Consider the following 27721-nt stretch of genomic DNA (forward strand, 5'->3'; position numbering starts at 1 on the left):
TTTGGTAACTAGCCCAGTGAACAAGCACCAAACCAGCGTGCGTGAGTGCAGAGTTGGATGGTGAGATGTGCATTGCATGACGTGCAATTTTGTGCCGTTCCTATCAGAATAAATCTACATGACTGGTGCTACATGTTGGAGTTCCGTGCCGATGACTGATTGTACACAACGCAAGAAGAGTACTGTTACAGTGGTGCCGTGACCGTTCTTCTGGATCGGATCATCCTTTGCTGGATTTCCATCTCAGAACTTCGCCGTGGTTGCTGTTGAAGAATCAGATAAGACGTTGCTGGTGCAGTTTATGGCGATATCGCATTTCGCCAAAAGAGGGCGCCACTAGACCGTTTTATTATCGAAATTGATGATTTCTCTGGCTGAGGCTCTTCACAGATAAACGATAACTTTTGTGTTACTTGTTTATTTGCAATTCTAATGTATATCTGATATAAGTAGGGTGAGTTTTACCAGTGTACTAGATATAGGTTAGATTTTGACATGAGGTTTAAATATATATATATATATATATATATATATACATTTAGCTATTTACATTTTTATTAGGGTGTTGATTTCCCATTGTTAAAATGGAAGGTGTTGGGAGAGGTAGGGGTTTCCTGTCATTTAATCTGTCACCATCTGTTGGTAGGGGTTCAGCCAAAATTCCAGTTACTTCTACACCTATGCCCAAACTGGAGGGTTTTGACGATAGTTTACCCATGGACATGCCCAAGGATGTGTATGAAAGAGTTTTGCCAAATACAGGGAGTGGGGAGGTCTCCATGGATTTCATAGCAGACATAGTACAGCAGATTGGTCATTCCATTGGGGAGAACATTGCCTCCTATTTGGAGTCAAAGGCAAATGTTGGACAAGTTGGGGACAATGTTATGGGGAGTGTATGCAGCTCGAGGGGTATGGATGTGTCAAGCCTGAACCTGGTATTGAAGTCTGATATCAGGGAACCGGTGTACTTTCGGGGGGGTTGGCTCTGAAAAGTGCACAGTGCATGAGTGTGAGGATATGGTAATGGGTTACATGCGTAAGAGGGGCGTGTCTGTGATGGACCAAGCAGTTGAGGTTATGGGCAGGCTTATGGGAAGGGCCCGCGATGTTGTTAAAGTTGGCATACGCAGCAATCCCTCCATTGATTTATCTAAAGGCCCGAGTCCCATCTTTGACATACTGAAACAACATTTTAGTGACAGTTTTTTCAAGCATGCCCCTTGCTGACTTTTATGCCACATTACCTCTGACTGATGAACAACCATTTGAATATTGGCTCAGACTGAACAAGTTTGTTTGAAGATTGTCTAAAGAGACAGAAAAAAAGTGTTGAAGACCCATCTCGTGAGCTCACAGTCATGTTCATCAGACATTGCCCTAATGCTGAACTGTCGCTTATCTTTAAGTGCAAGCCATTACAGCAGTGGACTGCTGCAGATGTTCATGAGAGGCTGGATGAATACAGGAGGGAGCGGAGGTACTCTCACTTATCGAAGTTGACCCCAGCCATCGCAACAATGAAGCAGGAAGTTGGCGCTGTCATGCCGATCACCATGCCTGCTGTGAGGCCCCACATGGAAGTACCCAATACGTTGCCTTACCCAGCCCAGACTATTCAGGGCTCAGCTGAGCCGATGGAACGTAATCCTTGCAATGCTGGAGCGTGTGCTGGAGCAGAGGCCACAACAGTCTGACCATAAGTTCTAAAAAGGGAATGGGAGCAAAGTGAAGTCTAATGGGCCATGTAAAGTGTGCGGGGATGCTGGACATAATACTTACTTTCACTGCAGGGCCAATCACCTCTGCTTTCTTTGTCATGTAGCTGGCCACGCATGCTCTCAGTGCCCCAAGGCTGCAGCTCTGAGCACAGCTAGTGGAGTCCCTACAGTAATCACTGCTCAGCTTCCGGAAAACTAGTAGGCCTGCATGTAGAAGGGGAGAGTGTTGGGCCTTTTGTAGAGTCCCCATCAGTGAGAGCTGTTGATTTGGAGTCTGTATATAAAAGTGTTTGTGACGAAATGGAGACTGAGAAGAGTATCATAATGCAGAACACACAGAGACTTTCCCCGTATGATGATTTATTCTATGCCAAGGTGTTAATAGGAGGAGAAGTGGAAGTGAGAGCTATGCTTGACAGTGGATCCATGGCTTGTACCTTGAGCTCTAGGGTCTTACCTGAACTGTTGCATGCAGGAGTGTTGAAAAGTCCATCATTGAGTCCTACAGAGGTAGTCTTGGTTGGTTGTGGTGGGTTGAAGACGAGGCCTTTGGGAGTATGTGAGCTGGAGATGGAGGTGTACGGATGTAGAGTTGCTGTGCCTACACTGGTGGTTGAAGGCCAGAGTGATGACCTCATCTTGGGCAGCAATCTCCTAAAGCACTTTATTCGCCACCTGAAGATGGATGGAGATCTCTGGAAGAGGGTTTATACTCCTGTATGTGACGGGGGTGAGGAGAGCAAGCTAATCGATATGATGGCTAATGTGGAGAGATGGAGAGACAGTGAAGTATCTGGCAAAGTTGGAACTGTGAGACTAAAAGGGGCTGTGACTCTAGAGCCTATGCAGGAGCACTTAGTCTGGGGCAGACTACGAAACACTCAGAATCTATCAGCTGGCAGTGCTGTTGTCATTGAGCCCAGCAGCTCAAGGTCAACACCAAGGTCAATACTGGTAGGGAGGACAGTAGCTCTATTGCGGGGGTGTGGGTGGCTCCCTGTTAGAGTGATAAACCCTTCTCAGAAGACAGTGACATTGAGACGAAACGCCACTCTAGCCGATATCTTTCCTTGCATTGCTCTAGAGGACTTTGACTGTTCGTGTGTGAATGATGGTTCATCAGCAGCTTTACAGCAGCAAGTGCAGAGAACGGCTGATATACTCACTGACTGCCAAGATGACTTGACACTGACTGACGGTTCCAGCCAACTTCACGATACTGACGGACCTGACAGTTCAAGCGATCCTGAGGTCTTACGTGACTTAGGTTTGACTGATATTGATGTCGCCTCCTGTCAAGCGTCTCCTGCTGGTAAGAAGAAACTCATCCAGCTCATAGCTGAGTACCAGTCTATTTTTTCCAGGCACAAGTTGGATTGTGGAAAAGCTTCCGGATGTCTTCACCGCATTCAACTGAGTGATGAGAAGCCCTTTCGAATGCCCTACCGACGCCTTTCGCCAAATAATTATGAGAAGCTCAAACAAGCATTGAATGAGATGGAAGAACGTGATATCATAAGGAAGTCTAGTAGTGAGTTCGCCTCTCCCCTTGTCCTTGTACGGAAGAAGTCTGGAGACCTGAGACTCTGTACTGATTTTCGTTTGCTCAATGCTCGCACCATCAAAGACGCCCACCCACTCCCTCACCAGGCTGACGCGCTGGCTGCGTTAGGTGGAAATGCCTTTTTCTCGAACAATGGACCTTACCTCTGGCTACTACAATGTGGAAGTGCATGAGGATGACTGGAGATTCACAGCTTTTACGTCGCCATTTGGATTGTACGAATACAATTGAATGCCACAGGGGTTATGTAATAGTCCTGCAACCTTTATGAGGATGATGCTAAACATCTTTGGGGATCAGAACTTTCTTAGCCTGCTGTGTTACCTTGACGATGTCTTGGTCTATGCGCCCACTGAAGATCTGGCTATACAGCGCCTGGAATTGGTTTTCGAGCGACTCAAGGCTCACAACCTGAAGTTGGCGCCAAAAAAGTGTAACTTTCTGCAGAGGTCTGTGAAGTTTCTGGGGCATATCATTAGTGCGGATGGTGTAGCTACAGACCCTGAGAAGGTGAGGGCCATTACAGGAGTAACAGAAGCTGATCTGATGAAAGATGGCACTGACATTCCATCTCAGAAGAAATTGAGGTCATTCCTTGGGATAGTGGTGTATTATCAACAGTTCATTGAAGGTTGCTCGACCATTGCAAAGCCTCTCTTTGGATTGACTACTGGACACAAGGCTCCAGGCTGGAAAAAGAAGCGAAGCTCCCCTGTCAGGAAGTTGACAGCTGCCGACTGGACAACAGAATGCAGACAGGCCTTATTCCAGCTAAAGCAAGCCTTACTGGACCAGGTTTTGTTGGCCCACCCCAACTTCGAAAAACCCTTTCTACTCTCGGTGGATGCATCCAGCAATGGCTTAGGTGCTGTGCTATCTCAGGTGCAGGAACCGGGAGCTACAGCGAGACCTATAGCCTTCGCGAGCAAGTCCCTCAGTTATGCACAGTCGAGGTATCCTGCACACAGGCTCGAGTTCTTTGCCATGAAATGGGCTATCTGTGACAAGTTCCACCACTGGCTACGGGGACAGCAGTTCACGGTATGGACGGGTAATAATCCCTTGACATACATTCTGACCAAAGCAAAGCTTGATGCTTGTGAACAGAGATGGGTCGCCAAGCTGGCACCGTACGAGTTTGACATCAAATCCATCCCTGGAAAAATAAATGTTGTTCCAGATGCTTTGAGCAGAGAGCCCTTCGTATGACCCAGTGCACTCCATCGCCTGACAAGGGTCCTGTACGAGACCTTACTAGCTGAAGCCGACGCTGTGCGCACAGACAGAGTGCAAGATGTGTTTCGCTGGTCCAGCCACCCCTTTGACAAAGCCTCTGACTCCAACGAAGTGGTCATTAGCTGTCAGGCTACTGTTGACCCCCCATCTGGTGCTTTATCAAGACATTAAGTTGCAGCTGTTCTTCATTCACACAGGTGCTGGGTGGGTGAAGTGGGCTCACATGCACTGCTGTTGCCACAGCTCCCACAGGCTGTTATGCCATCAGAGCAGACCGATGTCGATGTTCTGCCACACGACCTACTGATGAGTAAGCAGCGTTATGACAACGTGATCAGCAAAGTCATCTTCTTTGTGGAGAGGGGGAGAAGACCATCCCAGAGAGAGCGTGCCCATGAGAGTGTTGAGGTTTTGTGTCTTCTCAGATGTTGGGACAAGTTGATCATGAAGATGGGTGTACTGTATCGTGTTTCGAAGAATGTGGTTACAAAGAGGAAAATGTATCTGTATGTGGTTCCAGCCTCCATGAAAGCAATGGTGTTGAAGGGTGTCCATGATGAAGCTGGCCACCAGGGCCAACAGAGAACAGTCTACCTGACAAGACAGAGGTTCTTCTGGCATGGCCTGGAGAGGGAGGTAAAAGCTTATGTGAAGTGCTGCAGGAGATGCGTGGTGAGCAAGACTCCTGATCCGGAAGCAAGTGCTCCTCTTGAGAGCATAATGACAACTGAGCCTCTTGAACTAGTGTGCATAGACTTCTGGTCTGCAGAAGACTCTTCAAACAAATCCTTGGATGTGCTCGTTGTTACTGACCACTTTACCAAATTGGCTCCTGCCTTCTTGTGTCCGAACCAGTCTGCTAAATCAGTAGCTCATCAGTTGTGGAACAACTATTTCTGTGTCTACGGGATGCCTAGCCGTATACACTCAGACCAGGGAGCCAACTTTGAGAGCGCTTTAATAGCCGAACTGTTGAGTGTTGCAGGCGTTCAGAAGTCTCACACCACGCCGTACCATCCGATGGGGAACGGGTCCTGCGAAAGGATGAATAGGACTTTGGGAAACATGATCCGGGCCCTGCCAACGAGAGCAAAGCACAGATGGCCTCAGGCGCTGAAGTCCCTTAAGTTTGCATACAATTGTACAATCCACAAGACCACAGGCTTTGCCCCTTTCCTGCTAATGTTTGGGAGGACGCCAAGACTGCCTGTTGACATCGTCTTTGGCTCTGTCATAGAGAACCCAGAAGTTGTCGACAATGACCAGTTTGTTCAGTCTTTGAGGAGAGATCTGAAAGAAGCCATGAATGCAGCACAGGCATCTGCAGCGAAGCAGTTGAAGAGGCATGCTGACCTTTATGACAGAAGAGTCAGAGGAGCACCAGTGGAGATTGGGGATCGAGTATTGCTGGCTAACAAGGGGGAGCGGGGAAAGCGGAAGCTCGCTGACCGTTGGGAGGATACGGTCTACCTTGTCACTGGATTGAATGCTGACAGTCACACTTTTAAGATTCAGAACAGCTCCAATGGACGGGAGAAGACGGTACATCGCAACCTGATAATGCCAGTCAACTTTCTTCCTCTTCCCCATGCTGCTGTTGAGGAGGAAACAGACATGTCTGGATTAACAGAGTCTGAGGACATGAATGACAGCCTTGTGGTCTCAGCTGCCATGGACACTGCAGTGGATGATGGTGCTGAGTACAGAACCAGAGTGTGGGTGTCAGAGTTGTCTTCTGAAGGAACAGGTGACATAAGCCTGGAGGGTGATGTGCGATCCTTGGATGCTCAGGATATTCCACCTTTGGATTCCGTGGATGATATACTGCAGCTGGAAGGTCTGCCTCGATCAGAGAGTCTTCAAGAATCTGACCGAGACTGTAACAGTGTAGTGAGTGAGATAATTAACCAGTCTGCTTACGATATCCGTACTGACCTACCAAACACGGACCATTCCTTACCTGATCAGTTACGTACTGACTGTGTTGACGGACACACTATTGCAACAGTACACAACACTGTTACCCCTTATGCAGTTGAAGGTAGTCGGGGTCATATTAGGTCAAGGGCAGGAAGGATATTTAAACCAGTGTCAAGACTGATTGAGATTATGAATCAGCAGAAAGTTAGCTCTTGAAGGTTAAATATGTGAATAGAGGGTCAATGGTATTGACATATTTTATTTGTTTTGCTTTTACATCATTGTGACCATGATTAGAGGTTGCAGGATGGTAATGTGACATATGATAAAGTCTCATGGTGGTTTATTTTATTAATTGGATGTTTTAAAGTCACCGAGTGTGCTTAACATGTGACAGGCATGTTTACCTATGAGGGCTAAGGGGTTTGATCAACCGCTTTTCACTCTAATTCTCAAGGAGAATAGTCTAATGACTGGAATATTTAGTGACTGATTTAAAGCAGGGTCTGCATCCTTGATATACACAGCTTTACCTTTTAGTTCTCTATTAGGTAGTATATTTTTTTATTCTCTGGATTATTCTGTACATATGTTGAGTGTCTCTGTATCTGGTATGTTTGCACAGTGCCGTTTTGTATTTTGTTATTTTTCTTGGCAAGTGGAATTCAGTAGGGGGGGAGTGTAACAGGGTTATATTGGTGATTCCCCTTGCCACTTTATTGTTAAGCCAATGGGTTTTTGGTTTGAGTTTGTCTTGCCTTCACCTACTCAACATGGCATCTTATTGGCTGGTTTGCGTAGCTTGCTTACGAGGGGGGATGTTCCAGTTAGAATCGTCCCAGTGAACAAGCACCAAACCAGCGGTAAGTTGTTGGTTGCCAAGCACTGTACATCAAAAGTGATTTTTATACTCTCAAGTGATGATTTAAATGTACAATTTATATCAAATTGTTTGTAAATGTTATTCGAACATCACACATAAGATGCAGCGGTTTTTGGAGAATATTTGTTGTGCATTTTGTTGTAAAGAATTCCCGCCAGTACTAGCTAGCAACTTACTGTGTCCGGTGGGGGGGGGGGGGTCATATATTTTGTACAGTGTCTGAGTGCAGAGTTGGAGGGTGAGACGTGCATTGCATGACGTGCAATTTTGTGTCGTTCCTATCAGGTACATTGTTAAAGATATTATATTGTATATTGTATTTGTATTATTTTGGTAACTAGCCCAGTGAAGAAGCACCAAACCAGCGTGCGTGAGTGCAGAGTTGGATGGTGAGATGTGCATTGCATGACGTGCAATTTTGTGCCGTTCCTATCAGAATAAATCTACATGACTGGTGCTACATGTTGGAGTTCCGTGTCGATGACTGATTGTACACAACGCAAGAAGAGTACTGTTACACACGAATGTACCTAACCATAAACATCAATGCCTTTCTTAAAATCAATACACAAAGTATGTATTTTTTAACCTGCATATTTAGTTAAAAGAAATTCATGTTAGCAGGCAATATTAACTAGGCAAATTAAGTCACTTCTCTTGCGTTCATCGCACGCAGAGTCAGGGTATATGCAACAGTTTGGGCCGCCTGGCTTGTTGCGAACTAATTTGCCAGAATTTTACATAATTATGACATAACATTGAAGGTTTTACAATGTAACAACAATATTTAGACTTATGGATGCCACCCGTTAGATAAAATACGGAACGGTTCTGTATTTCACTGATAGAATAAACGTTTTGTTTTCGAAATTATAGTTTCCGGATTTGACCATAATGACTTAAGGCTCGTATTTGTGTATTTATTATATTATAGTTAAGTCTATGATTTAATATAGCAGTCTGACTGAGCGGTGGTAGGAAGCAGCAGGTTCGTAATAGTCAAAGGTATATGGTTTAGAGATAAATAGTCGACGCGTCATAATTCCAATAACATGTGGCTGAACTTGAAAGGGGTTCCTTCGTTATTTTACCGTTCATGTTTCCATAGAGAATGTCTTGATCTACTTCAAATAAGGTCTGTGTTTCATTCAGGCTTAAACCGCCTCAGCGTTTTGATACCCGTGTAAATCTCAATAGGATAAGGTAACGTTTGTCAACATATTATCAGAAATCCACTCTACAATTATTTTTATCTTCGCTTATATTGATCAGAGTTACCTTGTCCTATGGATATCTACACAGTTATAAAATTGGCAAGGTGGTGTAAGCCTACACGAAACACAGACCTTATTTTAAGTGAATCTAAAAATATCCCATGGAATAAATTAATTAAGGAACCGCTTTTCAGATTTTGCTAGAAGGTGTCATGAGGATTATGACTCACACTTTGGTAGTCAATTCTTACCATGTCCATTATTAAAATAGGTATTTCCTGCATATATAAATTACAGTTTTTGTTTTCAACATTCATCACAGGTAACTTAAACTCTATTTTTATTATTCAAACAGTTGAGAGTATTGGTCTCCAAAGCAGACTATTCAGTATCATTGTCACTTCAGAGCTGTGTGTGTGTGTGTGTTTGTGTTTTACAGATGGCAGAGAAAAGCAGTGCACCAGTGTGGGACTATTACATGGAATTGACACCAGGGAAAGCAAGGTGTCTTATTTGTGATAAAGATGTAAGCATGGGGTCAGCAACGGTTAAATAAACAAATACCATCAACCTGTGGAATCACCTTAAGAACACCCACCCAGAAGCCCATAAGGAAGCAATGATGAAAAAAGCAAATGCAAATTCTTCACAAGGAAAAAGTGAAACAGACACGTCACAGACATCGCAGGCTACAATCTTACATCTTTTTAATAAACAAGCAAAATGGCAGGACAAAGACCCAAGGGCCAAGAAGATGTAGCAATTATTGAGATGATTGCCACTGACAACCAGCCATTGACAGTGGTGTCTGATGTTGGCTTTCAGTGGCTGATTACTCTTGCTGAACCCCGGTACAGGATCAAAGCTGAATGCTAAATAAAACATGTGAAAGAGTTGTGAAGAATCTGGTGGCACCAGTGAACGCTCCACACATGGCATTCACAACTGACTGCTGGTCAGGCACTACTGAGTCCCTGATGAACCTTACTGGACATTTTATTGATAATGTCTGGACAAGAAAGCAGGTTGTGCTGAATGTCAAGACTATGACTGGATCACACACAGGAAATTACATCAGAGAAATGTTTTTGACCATGTTGGAATACTGGGAAATCCACACAGAACGTGTAGTGCTGGTCCACAGGGACAGTGGGGCAAACATGGTGAAAGGTATGAGACTGGCAGAGCTTCCAGACTTCAGCTACAGAGCACACCCTACAGATTGTAATCAATGATGGCCTATCCAGTCAGAGAGCTGTGCTAGACATTATTGCCATGTTGAAGAGCTGTGCAACTCACTTTGACCACTCTGTACTGGCCAAACAGAGGCTGAGGGCCATTCAGGAAGAGCTTGGCCTCCCCAAACACAGCATCATCCAAGCAGTTCAAACTCGCTGGAACTCAACACTACACATGTTGCAGAGGATGTTTGAACAGAGGCGTGCACTGAATGTGTATGCAGGTGAATACGGACACATCAGCAGTTTGTCTGCTGCACAGTGGGACATTGTCTCTAACCTAATTGAGACTGGCCACCTATGGAGGAGGTGACACTGGAGATGAGCCACTCCAACTCTACAGCAGCATTGAAGCATCCCCAGTGTGACGGTGCTGAAGCTGATGCTGCAGCAGGAGGGTTCTTCTACTCAAGGCATCAAAACTTTACGGGAGACCATGTTGGACAGTCTGACAAGGAGGTTCTCCAAGGCCGAGGAGACAAAGTGCCTGGTGCTGGCAATTGTCCTGGATCCACGTTACAAGAGCTATGCCTTCAGCTCAGGGACAGCACTAGAGAAAGCACGAGTGGTTGAAGGAGGAGTCTGACCTACTAAGGAAACCAAATCCCAGAGCCACAGCGGAAGGGACAAGTGAAGAGGAGGACCCAGATCCAGGTGCAAAAAGGCGAAGAGTCCAGGTAGATCAGCCACCCAGTCTGGTGGACAGCCTCTACGCTAGAATCCTTGGAAGCCAAGAGGGCAGGGCTGAAGTCCAGCGCAGTTTTGAAATTGAATTTGAGCGTTACCTCACAGAGCCTGTCATTGACAGAAAGAGTGGCTTGCCTTTGGAGTGGTGGAAGCAGAATTTGTATTTAAAAAATATTTAATTAACTAGGCAAGTAAGTTAAGAACAAATTCTTATTTTCAATGACAGCCTAGGAACAGTGGGTTAACTGCCTGGGGTCGAACGACAGATTTGTACCTTGTCAGCTTGGGGGTTTGAACTTGCAACCTTCCGGTTACTAGTCCAACGCTCTAACCACTAGGCTACCTTGCCGCCCCAAATGAGGACAGACTTCAATCACTCGCTCCACTGGCAAACAAGTTTCTCTGTCCCCCACCTGCTTCGGTCCCAAGCAGAGAGAGTGTTCAGTGAGGTGGGGAACATTTATGATAAGCAGAGGAGCTGACTGACAGGGGAACATGCAGACAAGCTCTGCTTTCTGCACTACAACCTAAAACTTCTGAACTGGGAATATTGAAGACCCATGAAAGCTGGTGGTTCCTTTGAACATATGTTCTCATGTTATTTGAGACTAAATTGATTTCATTTATGGATTATATTAAGTTAAAATAAGTGTTCATTGTTCATTTAGTATTGTTGCAATTGTCATTATTACAAAAATGTGTGTGTATATATATAAATATATATATATATATATTTTTTTAAATCGGCCAAATAACCGGTATCGGTCGACCTCTAGTAGAAACAATAACTCCCTGCCTGTTTCGGTAAAAAGCTGGAGAAATGCAACAATCCATGATATCAACATTATAGTTGTAACCATGTTTTGAGGATATACAGTGTTTGTTTATATTTACTGATAACATTGGAGTAAAACAAAAAGCTTATATTTTGGGTTCTAATGGGGTACGACAGTTGAACTAAGCTTATGGGGCATTTATAAGTGAAATCTTCAAGGAACAGATGGGTACATATCATTAATGTAGAAGTCCCAAAATAGATGTAACAACTGCTGATTGCCCCTTTAAGAGTATTGGGACAATCTAATAGGAGATATTGAGGACTACAGTATTTCAGGCATTGTCATTGGATGCATTTGATCAATTGGTAACATTTTGTTGATGGTCCACTCTTGATGTTCTACACGTTACAGTGTAGCTTCAGCCATTCCTACAGAACAACATTCAAGTGTAGAACCCCTTTACTGCATATTGGTTCAACGACTGCAGAGACGGTACTTACTGTTGTCAAACAGATTTCCAACCTCCTCTTCCTCCTTCAATGTGACAGTCATCTTCCCCTCTTCCTCTTTCACTCCAAAAACTGCATCCTCCTCTTTCTCTGCCTCCTCGTCTTTCACTGTAACATATTCCTCCTCTTTCACTCTGAACGCGTCTTCCTCTTCTTCTTTCACTGTAACAGCCTGAACTTGTTTTTGTATTGTAACATATTTCTCTTCCTCCTCCTCTTTGACGAGAGCTTCTTTCTCCGTCCAGCAGACCGCCTCTTCTTTATCAGGAGGAGATTAGCTTAGTGAACTCATGGTCGGGGATGTTAGCTACTGGCCTGGTCCTAAGCTAACTTAGCAAACCAGCTAGCTGGCAAAGAACGTAAATATATAATTAAATGGGTCAACAAGTACATACGACATAAGTGTGTTTAATACACAGCGACTAATATACACCAAAACAGTGTAAAGAGCGTGAATGTTGTAGCTGTGTTTGCTAGAAAGCTACCGAGGTGTCTGACTAGCTGCCCACTACAGGCGCCGTACACCCTCCCTGTCTGACCTCCCCGTACAGGTGTCTGTGGTCTAAACCTACTCGGGCAACTTCAACCTCAGGGTGAGCACACAGCCACTTGGCTGCATGACCAAAGTGCCACGGCAGCTGCTCCATCCGAGGACCCGTGTTAGACCACACGCTTCTCACCTGATATGAGAAGAACAGCCGCAGGAAGTAACCAGACGGGTGTATTACTGGCTGAGCAATGGTCTCAGAATCCTCAGGGCCCCATTAGAGAGAGAACCCCCCGGGCACATCCGTCCTACCACGCCATCATCCCAAAAACTTCACAGAAGACTTAGCGTGGTTAAGCACAGCTCCCGATACTCGGGTGAAGTCCCCAAAAATGGCAAGAGACCTTGTCAGGCACGAGTCCTTGCAAAGCAGAAAGGACATGTCATCTGCGTACTGTGTCAACTTAACGCAACAAGTCTTGTTGTGTTCTAAAACCCCACTATGCGCACGCTCCAGGAAAGCTCGAGCCTTCCGCTCCTACAGCTCCCTGAGTTGCGCCTTCAGGGCTGTGGATCTCTCCCAGTCGACCGACCAGCCGAGGTTGCCTGCCTCATACTCGAGTTCGAGCATCCTTTGGATATGATCCACCTTCCTCCTTTGCTCCCTTTTTCTCCTCCTACAATATCCTATAATAAAGACTCTAATCCTTACCTTAACTAAATCCCGCCACTCTTACCACCCCCTCACACATGGACCGGAGGCCTTCAATCCCCCGAAACAAACCAGTAAAGGATTCAATGAAAGCTCATCCAGCACATACTGATCTAATTTCCAGTACCACCTATCCGAAGAGGCAGACTGGTGACTTCACCTGCAGGAGCACACCGTCGTGATACAACAAAAAAAAACAGGCAACAGCTGCCTAGACAACTGACCCATGGACCTAGACAGAAAAATATAGTCAAGCCTCTACGTAACCCCCCGGGAGTTGCACCAAGTGGAACCAGCCGTTGTCGGAGTAGTGTGCAGTTCTCCATCAACCAGACCATGGCAATCCATTAGCCCGGTGATGCACTGCTATCCCCCTACCCCTAAATCTATATTAAAATCCCCCCCCATCACCACTTGCCTATTTGTAGCGCACAGGGGTACCAGACAGTCCACCATCTCCTTCCTGTCTGCCGCCACCTGTGGCCCGTACACCCCCACTAATCTATATCTGCAATCCCTTAAGGTGACATTCACCCCCAAAATCCTCCCCTGCATACCCCCAAATGAACCCTCAATATTTACCTCCCTGTGCCCACACAAAATCCCTACCCCCGATGAGTACCCTAAACCTCCCCCTTGTCCAACTCCCTCCTAAATCTATTAACATCCCCTCCATCCCTCAGGTGAACCTCCTTTAAAAAACAAAAGTCAAAACCCACACCCTCTAAATACCAAAAAAACGCCCTCCTCTTAACAAAATCCCTTAAACGCTTACATTTAAACTAACAAAAGTTATAGTAGGCTCCATTTAAAAAATTATAATATCAAATAAAAAACAACCATCACCCAACTACTAACCCACCTCCCCACAAAAAAAACAGGAGTCTCACCCGATGCTCCCCTGCTCCATCTCCACCGGCAGGGACGCCCCCCCTTCTTCCCAACCCAGGATGCAGGAATGGTGTTTGGCTCCTGAGTGCCCTGCATCCTGGGTTGACCACCAAACTCCTCCTCTTCCCCAGCCCCATATCTGGTTGGGTAGAGAGTGGGGGAGCACGTGTCCCCAAACAGGAACTGCGACCCCCCCCCTCAGTTGACCAGCCCTGAACCGTGCCTGGTGTATCAAGCTCCACCAGGAGTTGAGGGGCTGGGGAAGCCAGCGAGGACACAGAAGTTTCTCCCCCCCCATACCCCCTTCTCTCTCGCTGTCTGTCGAGAGCCCCTTCCTCTTCCCTCTCTTCTTTGGCAATGCCGGTAACAGGGAGACACCACCCCCCTCCCCCGCAAGCTCCTCCACCATTCCCCATCTCTTCCACGAGGACACTCAACATTCTGCTGTCCCCCACTCCCTCTCCCCCTCCTCCACTGGTCCTGCCACTGACTCCTTCTCCACCACCTCTCCCTCCATTGCTGCTCTCTCTGGCTCCTCCTGTCCCTTGCTTCCTTCTGCCTCTTTTCCCTCCTCTCCTCCCGGTTCTGCTGCTCCCGTGCCTTCTCTGTCCCCCTCTCCTCCTGCTGATGCTCTTTGCTCCTCCTCCTTCCGTGAGGCCATCCCCTCTGGGCTCCCCCCAGGGTTGAGGAGATGAGATGTCATCCATGTATCTCCCCAGAAAGGCCCTCACCTCCTTGTCCTTGACGTACGGGCTATACATGTTCATTTACAATCCTGAAATTGTTTTTGTTTTTTGCCAAGCTGGTTACCTCGTAGTGGCACATTGGCCTCGCACCTCCCACTTCTCTCACCTCTTTCAGGATCTCGTCGTGTTTTTCTTCTGTGTGTAAAGCCACATCATAATTTCCCATCCTTCCCTGTCAGTTTAAGGATCCACATCAAGATAGTCCTTCCAAAAGTTTCACGTCCGAATGGCTGCATCTCCTTGTCCTGCCACACAAAGCGAACCGTATTCGCCAGCCCGATCCCTGGGACCAACATATTTGAAGAATTTTGCGCCATCTACATTCCCGCTCTCTTCCAAAAAATGTAAAACTGAAAAGAAAAGCAAAAACGTCTGAGAATCGTTAGCCCCCCAAAAACTTTTTTACCGGCCTCCGGCCTTCGACTTTCAGCTAAGAGGTTACTACGGTACCTCAGTACCCAACTTGAGCTTAGCCACACAGGAGAGAAGCCTTATAGCTGTGATCAATGTGACAAGAGATACTCTCATTCAAGTGGTCTGATTAAACATCAGAAAATACATGCAGGAGATCCACAAAGTGTAGAATGACCAACACCAGACCTGGGTAGTAGAACACAGAGTGTAGAATGACCAACACCAGACCTATATACATCAAATCACATTTTATTTGTCACATACACTTGTTTAGCAGATGTTATTGTGGGTGTAGCAAAATGCTTGTGTTTCTAGCTCAAACAGTCCAGTAATATCTAACAAGTAATATCTAACAATACACAAAATCTAAAGGAATGGAATTAATAATGTATAAATATTTGGATGAGTGATGTCAGAGGGGCATAGACTAAGATAAGGTAGAATTGGATAAAATACAGTATAGACATATGAGTTGAGTAATACATAGACTAAGATACAGTAGAATAGGACAGAATACAATATATACATATGAGATGAGTAATACATAGACTAAGATACAGTAGAATAGGACAGAATACAATATATACATATGAGATGAGTAATACATAGACTAAGATACAGTAGAATAGGATAGAATACAGTATATACCAGAGGTGGGACCAAGTCATTGTTTTACAAGTCCCAAGTAAGTCTCAAGTCTTAGCACTCAAGTCCCAAGTCAAGACAAGCTATGGGGCGCAATCGCCCAGGCTACCACAGTTGTAGCTCAATCTTGGGTGTAATGTTCACGTTCCCGCACTGACTGACTGTGTGGAGGCACATTGATTTAATGTTACGTTAGCCTACATGCTATACTATATTTTTTTTATATAGCTGTCGGCTATATTAGCCACGACTTACCGTTCTTTGTGCAGCTTCAAATGTCGAACAAAGTTGGAAGTTGGTGCGCCTCCGTCTGTAATTTTCTTCCCAGATGTTTTGCAAGTTGCAATCCGTTTTTTGTTGATACAGCGTCGTCTTTATATCCGAAAATAATAATTACTTAATTACATCAAGCGTCCCAATGGTAAAACGTTTGATTTAATTACATCAAGTGTTCAAATGGAAAAACGTTTGAGTTCATTTTGTTCTGACACGGTCACTTTGCCCGCTGTTTATTACCACGTTGGGATGCAACCTTTTTTTAATAACCTTTTTTATATATTTAAAAACAAAAAATTACCGCCGTTTTTTCTCCCCAATTTCAAACTTGTCTCATCTTTGCAACTCTCCAACGGGCTGGGGAGGCGAAGGTCAAGTCATACGTCCTCCGAAACATGACCCGCCAAACCGAGCTTCTTCACACCCGCCCGCTTAACCCGGAAGCAAGCCTCACCAATATGTCGGAGGAAACACCGTTCGTTCACCTGACGACCGAGGTCAGCCTGCAGGCGCCACAAGGAGGCGCTAGAGCGAGATGAGCCAAGTAAAGCCGCCCCCTCGGCCAAACTCTCCCCTAACCCGGACGATGCTTGGCAAATTGTGTGCCGCCCTATGGGACTCCCGATCACAGCAGGTTGTGGTACAGTCCGGGATCGAACCCGGGTCTCTAGTGACGCCTCTAGCACTGCGGTGCAGTACCTTAGACTGCTGCACCACTCGGGTCTATAGTGACACCTCTAACACTGTGATGCTGTGCCACCCGGGCATAACCTTTTTTAACCAATTCTGATGTTTGTTAAAAGTGGAATTTTTACATTATTACGGTTATAACAACACACTCCCAACACCCCCAACTATCAATCTCTTTGGCACCGTAGACATCTAGTGACCACTTGATTCCACGTGACCAAACATTCCTGAGGCTGTGTCTCAAATAGTCACCTGTCCCTTTTAATAGCCGGGCAATGCCACACAAAGCAAATACATTTATCTTGGCCAGATTGCAGTTGTAAATGAGAACTTGTTCTAAACTGCCTACCTGGTTAAATAAAGGTGAAATAAATGTTTAAAAATAATACAAAAATGTAGGAGCAGTATAGACCTAGTCTGTTCATTATATACATCTACATGATGTATTGTTACACCATGTATGAGCAGTATAGGCCTACAGTAGCTAGCTACTTATTTAGATTTAGTATGACTTAATGAAACTGCCTTAAATGTGCTGTAGTAAACATTTGTTTATTCGCACTAATCAATCAATACGTTCTTGTCTTTGTATGTGTCAATATAATAGTATTATATAATTCAATCCATTTAAAATCATCTTTGTCTGAAAATAAAATATGATCCTCAAATGCGTTTCCCCTCCAGTCAGCAGACAGCGATGTGCGTCTTTCAGGCGATGCTGCCAGCGTGACGTATAATCTAGTGAACGGTTCTTCAGAAACAGCTCGTCAACCACCTCGGTAGCTTGCTAGCCAACATAGCCGAAAGATTCAAGCTATTTATACGCTTTCGGTGTATATTAGCTACTGTGTTTTAGACACACTTCTGTCGTATCTACTTGTTAACCTATTTAATTTAATATTACGTTATTTTGTATTAGTCAGCTATAGTAGTTGGCTGTTTAAGTTAGCACTAGCCTAGTCGCTAATGATAGCTAGCTAGCTAACATCCCCGAACATGAGCTCCCTAAACTACTCTCCTCCTGTTAAAGAAGAGGAGGTCTGCTGGACGGAGAAAGAAGCTCTGGGGCTGAACATTGTCGTGAAAGAGGAGAAGGAAGAGGAGGATATCACAGTTAAACAAGAAGTAGAGGGTGATGCTGTTACAGAGAAAGAGGAAGACGCGTTCAGAGTGAAAGAGGAGGAAGAGAAAGACGAGGATGCCGTTTTTGGAGTGAAGAAGGAAGGGGAGATTACTGTCACATTGAAAGATGAAGATGAAGAGGTGGAGATAGGAGATCTGATTAAAACCAGTAAGTACCGCCTTAAATTTGTTTTTAACTTTGGATATTCGGAGTTGGCTCATCAATACCTCTTCAACGGAGGGTCCTAGGATGATGACTGATATGTCTAGAATCAGACGACGTAGAGAACAAGCGACCCCTTGTTTTCTCCGTTCCGTTTCCAAAAAGTGACTTAACATATATATATTTGAGAAGGGTCTATCTGCTGACAGCAGACTGGGGTCCACGGCATGTTGTGATTTTCATGTAGTGATGATTTACTACGCACCGTGCCCCCCAATAGTGCCATGCGAGAGTTGGGTTGGCTACACCAAATATTATGAATATAGTGACAAGATGTCTGTCCGTCCTAAGGAGGGGAGTCGTTGTCCACAAAGCGGCACTGCGGGTTGTCTAGCTCCCACCTATCCTTTCTTTGGATTGGTGGATTCATCATATTATTGTAATATATTGTTTATATTCTCGAGGGTTGTTGTTGTCAACCACCTGTATTCAATGGAGAGAGATGCTAAGCTACTAGCATGAATATGCATCGCGATCTGGAGACAACTCCTATAGTGTTTTTATCAAAGTTGTCGGTATATCACGTGTCTACATAACAACTTAAGAATTACGAAACTTCTGTTAGATCAAGTAAACCTCACGTAGCAAATAAGCCATTCATTTTGTTGTTGACCAAATTCGACACTTTCCACAATGCGTTGACAATTGTTCTCACTTGGTTACAACCTACTGTAACTTACTGGCATGACCTAGAGAGATACAACCTACTTGTAACCTACCGACATGACCTAGAGAGATACAACCTACTGTAACCTACTGGCATGACCTAGAGAGATAAAACCAATTGGATACAACCTACTGTGATTGCATGAGAAAATAATGGTACTTCTTCAATGGTGCCACCCTTTGCCTTGATGACAGCTTTGCATTCTCTCAACCAGCTTTACCTGGAATGCTTTTTCAATAGTCTTGAAGGAGTTACTACATATGCTAAGCACTTGTTGGCTTTTTTCCCCTTCATTCTGCGGTCCAACTCATCGGGTGATTGTGGAGGCCAGGTCATCAGACCAAAGGACAGATTTCCACCGGTCTAATGTCCATTGTTCGTGTTTCTTGTCCCAAGCAAGTCTCTTCTTATTATTGGTGTTCTTTAGAAGTGGTTTCTTTGCAGCAATATCGACCATGAAGGCCTGATGGTCCTCTGAACTGTTGATGTTGAAATGTGTCTGTTACTTGAACTCTGAAGCAAGCTTAGTGACCTCATGGTCGGAGATGTTAGCTAGCTAGGCTAATGCTAACTTAACCAGCCCGCTAGCTGACTATTAACAGCAACACCGTAAATATGAAATGAAATCGGATAACTAACTCGACGGTTGTGTTATCTAGAGGGAACTCATTAGCACGGTAGGCTCGGGCGCCTTCTTGCTGTGAGCTCAAAACAAAAGAGAAAATCATACCGGTTTGCTCCTTTCTTTTTAAAACCTTTTCGGTAGGGATGTTACATTTGATACCGACAGCTACGAGGCATGTGGCAAAATCGCTAAGCAGTATACTTCAAAGCAGTGTGCCGATGCCTGTAACACTTTATCAGCAGCACGTGATCAATGATTTCTGAAGCTTCATTTCAGAACAGAACAGTGCAGGCAACTGCAGACTAACTGATCTACAAATCACCTTGCATCATAAATAACTACTCATTATTATTTATAAATCAGTCAGCCAGTCACCATTTACCCAAAATGCAACATGGACTTTGACGCTCTCGAACACAGCCAGTGGTTTAGTAGAAGACATAAAAGCTATGCTGCTACGGTGTGGCACGTCATCTATAATAATGGTATAATTTGGCTGTTATGAATTCTGTGATTCTTAAAGCTTTGAGTAAAAAAACAATTTTTGACACTATTGGTTGGAAAGCGTCAATGCTTCAGGAAGTTGTTCCCCATCACTACTTTTCAGCATTTTCTCTGTGAAGTAGACTACGGGAGTTTTGTATGTTTTTCCACCTTTGCTTACTGCTAGCGCGCTAGCTGACTGACATCTGGAATCTATCTATTTTGGATGTTGGGGATTACCCCTGCCATCATTCTGTATGTATATGCTCTTTTGATCTGCAGTCATGTTTTAGTTGGGTTCTAACTGGTCTCCGGTAGTTAGTGCTCCAGCTCGCTGACCATAGCTAGTTGGCTAAATAGCTGATGTCAGCTGGCCCCAAGCATACTTCCAAAGTTGTGGCAAAATGGCTTAAGGACAACAAAGTCAAGGTATTGGAGTGGCCATCACAAAGCCCCGACCTCAATCCTATAGAAACTTTGTGGGCAGAACTGAAAGCAAGGAGGCCTACAAACCTGACTCAGTTACACCAGCTCTGTCAGGAGGAATGGGACTAAATTCACCCAACTTATTGTGGGAAGCCTGTGGAAGGCTACCCGAAACGTTTGATCCAAGTTAAACAATTTAAAGGAAATGCTACCAAATACTAATTGAGTATGTAATTTTCTGACTCACTGGGAATGTGATGAAAGAAATAAAGCTGAAATAAATAATTCTCTCTGCTATTATTCTGACATTTCACATCCTTAAAATAAAGTGGTTGTTACGGCTTTCTTCCGATGAAGGAGAGGCGGACCAAAATGCAGCGTGGTTATTTCGATACATGTTTAATAAAAAGATAAACATGAACGATACAAAACAATAAACGTAACGTGAAAACCTAAACAGCCTAATCTGGTGCAAACAAACACAGAGACATGAACAATCACCCACGAAACACTCAAAGAATATGGCTGCCTAAATATGGTTCCCAATCAGAGACAACGATAAACACCTGCCTCTGATTGAGAACCACTCAATTCTAGACAACCCCACTATACCACAATCCCAATACCTACAAAAAAAACAAGACAAAACACACCACATAATAAACCCATGTCACACCCTGGCCTAACCAAAATAATAAAGAAAACACAAAATACTAAGACCAGGGCGTGACAGTGGTGATCCTAACTGACCTAAGACAGGGAATTTTTACTAGGATTAAATGTCAGGAATTGTGAATAACTGAGTTTAAATGTAGTTAGCTAAAGTGTATGTAAACTTCCGACTTCAACTGTAGGTACCGTTACTATGTTAAAAACAGAGGCATGTGTTTGACTGATGTGTGTGTGGTGTTAAAAGGGGAAATCTGAAATTGATCAGCTGATCCAGGAAATCATTTTCTGAATGACAGTCAAATGACAAACATCACAACATGTAACAACAACCAAAGTGCCTCTTCATTCATTACGTCAGTAAAGACCGTAATGCCGTGATCCATGTTGGAGCCAACATCCCTAACAAATGGATGTTTATAATGTGTTATTGTCTGCTTGATTTACAGTAGGGTCTCGTTAGACTGTTTGGACACAGAGATATTTAGCTCATAATGTGTAGAGAACTGTTCCTTGATGGTTAGGCTATTTTACAACACACAGAGCTATTTTCCTTTATTCAGGACATTTAGAATGACAACCCATTACAGAGTTGTGGGATTATTCACAACATTATCTGCTGATCAGATTATGAAATGTCATGACAAAGACATTTTAGTTTCCATGTTTTACCTGAAATATTAAATGCTATATAGTCCAATGTCTATGTTGTTGTTAGGTGAAGTTATGGGTCCTACTGTATGTTTATGGTATTGGTATAACTAGGCAGATATACTACATCCATAGCTATTGGTTTCCTCATTAGCATGGAGGAGTTTCTGCAAACAAATTGCGTGGGCATCGCCCTCGTGTGCCAATTTTATCATACACAGAAAGGGGCCTATATTGTGGACCAAAAGTAATCTGGCACACCGCTTAGGATTTCAACAACTTTAACTTTTTTTCTAGCCTTACAATCATCGATTTTACTACTAATGTAAAGGGATACAAAATATGACTATATATGACAAATATATTGTTGCTCACTTGCCTGTCTTCAGACAATTGTCAAATAATTTAACAGATGTCAATTGTTGTACAACTTCATGGGTACGCTCTGGGCATCACTTTTTACCTCAGTGGATTTCTGTTGTTGTAGGCCTTTAACCATCTGTCTGACTTTGTTGTTCACACAGGAGAGAGACTGGACTATTGTGGATCCTCTGGGGAGCCTCAACAACATCACGATGCAGAGCAGAGTCTCTCCACATCAAAACATCTCAAGAAACACCTGCAGAGATCCACAGGGAATAAATCTCACTGCTGCTCTGACTGTGGGAAGAGTTACTCAAGATCAGATTCACTTAAACTACACCAGAGAATTCACACAGGTGATAAATCTCACTGCTGCTCTGATTGTGGGAAATGTTGCAAATCTTCATCAGAACTTAAAATACATCTGAGAAATCACACAGGAGAGAAACCTTACTGCTGCTCTGACTGTGGGAAACGTTTCTCAAGATCAGATTCACTAAAACTGCACCAGAGAATTCACACATGTGATAAATCTCACTGCTGCTCTGATTGTGGGAAATGTTGCAAATCTTCATCAGAACTTATTATACACCTGAGAAATCACACGGGAGAGAAACCTTACTGCTGCTCTGACTGCGGGAAATGTTTCTCAAGATCAGATTCACTAAAAGTTCACCTGAGAATACACACTGGAGGGAAATCTCACTGCTGCTCTGAATGTGGGAAGAGATTCAACTCTTCAGTAGACCTTAAAATGCATCAAAGAATTCACACAGGAGAGAAACCTTTTGGCTGTGATCACTGTGGGAATAGTTTTACTCAGCAAAGCAACCTAAAATCACACCAGAGAATACACACAGGAGAGAAACCTTATGGCTGTGATCAATGTGGAAAGCGTTTTTCTCAGCAAAGTAACCTGAAATCACACCAGAGAATACACACTGGGGAGAAACCTTATGGCTGTGATCAATGTGGGAAGAGTTTTACTTTGTCAAGCTGCCTGATAGTGCACCAGAGAACACACACTGGAGAGAAACCTTTTAGCTGTGATCAATGTGGGAAATGTTTTGTTACATCTGGCAATCTGATTGTACACCAGAGAACACACACAGGAGAGAAACCTTATAGCTGTAATCAATGTGGGAAGAGTTTTACTCAGTCAAGCAGCCTAATAGTACATGAGAGAACACACACACAGTAGAGAAGCTTCACCACTTCAGATTGTGGGAAAAGCTTTTCAACATGAAACACTTTGAAGCTGCACCAGAGAACACACACAGGAGAAAAATCTCTTAGCTGTAATCAATATGTGAATGGTGTTACTTGGCTAAACAGCCAATTGAAAGAGTACTATTTATATGATTTAACAGAAAGTGACTAACAAAAAAAGTGTTGCGTTACACTTACCATGTTGGTGACCAACTTGAATCAAAATGTAGCTAATTTGGCCTCTAACCAGGGATGTTCCAATTATTCCCAAATTCCGTGTGGTTTATGAGCTGTTAGTTTTAACAGGACGTGCAACCTCATCTCCCTCCTCTCTGCACAATTGATTTCAACATGATATTGATGAGTTATGACAAATAAGTGTTGTGTTCCTTTGTTTAGCGACCCCTACATTTAAATGCATCTCCAAAATGTAGCTGACTGTCTTCGGCAGGTTGTCCTCTAACTAGTGAGGTAAAAGATATCTCCCATTTCTATGTGTTTTTTTTAGTTGTGTTAGTTTCAACAGCATGTACAACCTGATTTCCCCCCTAATCGATATCAGTGATTTATTGCTACTTGTCAAAACAACAGCGTTTTTGGTGCTTGTGCAGTTTATAAGGAGCTTGTTTAAATAAATACAAGTAATATGATTATTGTGGCAGATGTTTGTGTATATAGCACATTTTACGTTTAGGTTTTGAATATATCACAAACTGTTTCTGCATATTGGTTATTGATTGGGACATGTTAAAACTGTGTTTTGACATTGGGCTATCCCACCTAGTAAAATTGTAGTTTTTCAATGACTTGAAAACAACTTAATTTCAATGTACTTGCAGCCTATACACATGGACACAGTATAATAAATTGGTCTATAATCAATTTTATTAACAATCCTACATCACTCCAGTATTTCTTGACAACATTTAAATGCTAATTGTCTTTATTCCACTACTGAAGAAGTATGACTCAAATCACCTCATATTTCAAACATCCAGCCTGACAAAATATACATGTTTTATTATTCCATCCCTCACCACTAAGTGAATGTATTGCCAATACATATTAACAAAGGGGTGTACATTTGGTGTTCATATTTACATTTCGTAATCATAATTATTTATACGACTTTTTCGGTACAATTATATTGACATTGTTATCCTGCTTTTATAATATCAGGGTTCATTCTCAGATGTGCCAACCCAAATGTACCAGAGCATGACATTGGGGACTGGGCCCAGATCCAACAACATGCCTACCTCGTGAACCCTGAAAAGAGAGAGAAGCTCCACGGTGAGGTGGAAAGTTACTACTATATTGCATGAGTTTCCTCTTGAAATCAGATATGTCCGTGGTAAGGACAACTTGGTTGTTGATTGTCTTCAGGGGGGTGTAGTCAAAAAGTTTTGTGTTTAGCATGTGCATTGCCATGGATCACAATTTATTTTGACTGCAAGTTTTTCCTTATTGGAGATTATTTTTGTTTGAGCTCGTTCCAAGGGGACGAGAGTTCTAGAAGCTAGTGAGTTTTAGGAAGACGAGAGTTCAAGAAGCTAGTGAGTTTTAGGAAGACGAGAGTTCTAGAAGACAGTGGAGTTTTTTTCTAAATTAGCTTTAGGATTCTATAGAAAGAAAAAGGTCAGAAATAATACTATAGTATATTATTATTTAGAAATACATTTGATTGTTTTTAATTGTTGACAGCCAGTAGACACCATGTTAATATTGTAGAAGGTGAAGCATTGTAGTTGATTATAATGTGAAATGGAAGTTGTTTTCTGTTGGTGGTGTGCAAACCTATCCATCAAAAATGTAGGATATATTTGTTGTTGTCTTAAGGGGAATGTGTTACTGGCTTTGGTTTTTCCATTTATGTTTTGAGGTTGGACTTTAGCACGTCTAGCTCGTTAGCACATTTCGCTCATTAGCACGTAGGGCGCACTGATTGGTGTCACCTCGTTAGTCAGTATGTGTTACACCAGTTCTTTTGTTTGCCTCTTCTTGGGCAGATTTAGTGGGTCTCATGGTGGGGGACTTTTATGTCCCAGTTGTTATTACTAGTCAACTTTCAGTGGACACTGATAGCAAAAATTGCAAGATTATGTTCTAATACTTTTATTGCGTCAAATTGTTGTTTTATGCAACAGAATAGAGGGTTCTTATAACAATTGGGTCTGTGTTCTACTGAGGATGGGCCTCTGGGAGAAAACACTGACAGGAGATTTACAATGTCTTTTGGGTGTTAAAACCTAAAAATACCACATTCCAGAGCATGAGTTAATATTCTATATGGTGCCAGGGAGAGATGATCCCAGGGCCAGACCCCTGGTCTCTACACAAAGAGTACTGTTTTTATAGCAGATACTGTCTGCTGAGAATTATAACTCTTTCATACAAATCTTAACCTTGTGACCCGTTCTATACATCTGTTTTTCGTGTAGGTTGAAAGGGGTGTTTCTTGGCTGTAAAAGACCTTTGTACTTTCATCTGGGGGTGATTTGTCGACCAGCCATCATTATCGCAGAGACTCAATTGATTCACTTTATATGTGTGCGTTGTATTGCCCTGCTCCCATATTAAATGAATAAAGATTTAGTTTAAGAATAACTCTGACTTGTGTGATAAGTTTGTCTCAATTGATATTAAAGAAATTAACAACCACATTTCGCGATGGGGATGTGAATCTTCACTTGGTGACTGACGACCTGGTAAATGACTCCTGATGGTGAATGGTGCACGGTGCACGAGGGATCCCTCTAATTTGGTGTCCCAGGGAGACAATTCTGGAACGGAGCAAATGGACCCACCTTTGATCTGAGAGGCAGCGAGCAGAGTGGATACCACATCTCAAGCGTAGTTTAAAAAAAAAGAAAGGTGAGCGAAACAAGTGGAGTTTTTAGAAAAGCCTCGTAGGCTCTTGTCATGAGAATTTTCTCCCGATGTTCTAACCAAACTATTTTATAGCTTTGACCATTTCACCCGAGGTTGTAAATCCCGGATTCAAAATAAGAATTAGGCAAAGTCTCAGATACTGCAAAATGTTAATTCTTTATTCAGAGAGCTCTGAAGTAAAACATGCAAACAGTCATATTATAACTCCCACCCACACACACACACACAGTTAATCACTTTTCTACCAGCCTGGCAGTTTCTAGCCGTTCCTTTCCTCCCTAGATTAGAGGGACCTTTGAAGGGGCCTCTTTCCTGTTGTCCTTTGTTGTCTCAACTCTCACATAGTGACACAATGGTCTAGTCACACACATTATGGAATTATGACTCTATCACATTTCATACAATTATATGATTTCAGGGTGGAGTCCTTAGTCATTACTTTAAACATATAAATTCCATTTTCAGCTCTGAGTATGTATTTCTGTGTGAGGGAGGTGTAAACAGGGCCGAGGCAGTAGGCTATGAGTGTGTATTCCTTTGTGAAGGGGGCACCTTGGAGGTGTAAACCGGGCTGAGGGAGTAGGCTCTGACTGTGTTTTCCTGAATGAGGGGGGCAGCTTGGAGGTGTAACGAGGTCCGGGCCAGCTATTTTTTATTTTTTTTTACCTTTATTTTACTAGGCAAGTCAGTTAAGAACAAATTCTTATTTTCAATGACGGCCTAGGAACAGTGAGTTAACTGCCTGTTCAGGGGCAGAACGACAGATTTGTACCTTGTCAGCTCAGGGATTCGAACTTGCAACCTTTCGGTTACTAGTCCAACGCTCTAACCACTAGGCTACCCTGCCGCCCCTATCTGCGCGAGCTGGATGAAAACACAGATTCTAGTTAACTAGTGAAGACTATTTACATTACATTACATTTACATTTAAGTCATTTAGCAGACGCTCTTATCCAGAGCGACTTACAAATTGGTGCGTTCACCTTAAGACATCCAGTGGAACAGCCACTTTACAATAGTGCATCTAAATATTTTAAGGGGGGTGAGAAGGATTACTTTATCCTATCCTAGGTATTCCTGAAAGAGGTGGGGTTTCAGGTGTCTCCGGAAGGTGGTGATTGACTCCGCTGTCCTGGCGTCGTGAGGGAGTTTGTTCCACCATTGGGGGGCCAGAGCAGCGAACAGTTTTGACTGGGCTGCGCGGGAACTGTACTTCCTCAGTGGTAGGGAGGCGAGCAGGCCAGAGGTGGATGAACGCAGTGCCCTTGTTTGGGTGTAGGGCCTGATCAGAGCCTGGAGGTACTGAGGTGCCGTTCCCCTCACAGCTCCGTAGGCAAGCACCATGGTCTTGTAGCGGATGCGAGCTTCAACTGGAAGCCAGTGGAGAGAGCGGAGGAGCGGGGTGACGTGAGAGAACTTGGGAAGGTTGAACACCAGACGGGCTGCGGCGTTCTGGATGAGTTGTAGGGGTTTAATGGCACAGGCAGGGAGCCCAGCCAACAGCGAGTTGCAGTAATCCAGACGGGAGATGACAAGTGCCTGGATTAGGACCTGCGCCGCTTCCTGTGTGAGGCAGGGTCGTACTCTGCGGATGTTGTAGAGCATGAACCTACAGGAACGGGCCACCGCCTTGATGTTAGTTGAGAACGACAGGGTGTTGTCCAGGATCACGCCAAGGTTCTTAGCGCTCTGGGAGGAGGACACAATGGAGTTGTCAACCGTGATGGCGAGATCATGGAACGGGCAGTCCTTCCCGGGAGGAAGAGCAGCTCCGTCTTG

At 43.8% G+C, this 27721-nt stretch overlaps 1 protein-coding gene and 1 pseudogene across 3 annotated transcripts; both read left to right on the forward strand.

Moving 5' to 3' along the window:
- The first annotated feature begins 9261 nt into the window (after positions 1-9261).
- Positions 9262-10613, forward strand: LOC115103483 (zinc finger BED domain-containing protein 4-like; annotated as a pseudogene).
- A 6712-nt stretch (positions 10614-17325) lies between these two features.
- LOC115103943 (zinc finger protein with KRAB and SCAN domains 3-like) lies at positions 17326-25657 on the forward strand. 3 transcript variants are annotated; one of them, XM_065006355.1, is made up of 4 exons: positions 17326-17903; positions 22003-22197; positions 24230-24343; positions 25492-25657. In XM_065006355.1, exons 1-4 carry the CDS (start codon positions 17609-17611, stop codon positions 25494-25496), a joined length of 609 nt encoding a protein of 202 aa, XP_064862427.1. In that variant the 5' UTR covers positions 17326-17608; the 3' UTR covers positions 25497-25657. The 3 variants fall into 3 exon arrangements, 2 of the variants coding, with proteins under 2 accessions (XP_064862427.1, XP_029480874.2); XR_010460375.1 differs by having other exon boundaries at positions 22003-24343; XM_029625014.2 differs by having other exon boundaries at positions 24230-25657.
- The last annotated feature ends 2064 nt before the right edge of the window (positions 25658-27721 follow it).

The sequence above is a fragment of the Oncorhynchus nerka genome, linkage group LG21 (genome assembly GCF_034236695.1).
Source record: "Oncorhynchus nerka isolate Pitt River linkage group LG21, Oner_Uvic_2.0, whole genome shotgun sequence".
Taxonomy (NCBI): Eukaryota; Metazoa; Chordata; class Actinopteri; order Salmoniformes; family Salmonidae; genus Oncorhynchus; species Oncorhynchus nerka.

Bases quoted from the DNA above. Each gene is read 5' to 3' on its own strand.
- LOC115103943 (XM_029625014.2), top strand. From the start codon at position 17,609: ATGAGCTCCCTAAACTACTCTCCTCCTGTTAAAGAAGAGGAGGTCTGC. The intron at 17,904-22,002 runs GTAAGTACCGCC...TTGTTCACACAG, and splicing joins AGGAGATCTGATTAAAACCA to GAGAGAGACTGGACTATTGT. The intron at 22,198-24,229 runs GTGATAAATCTC...TTATAATATCAG, and splicing joins ACACCAGAGAATTCACACAG to GGTTCATTCTCAGATGTGCC.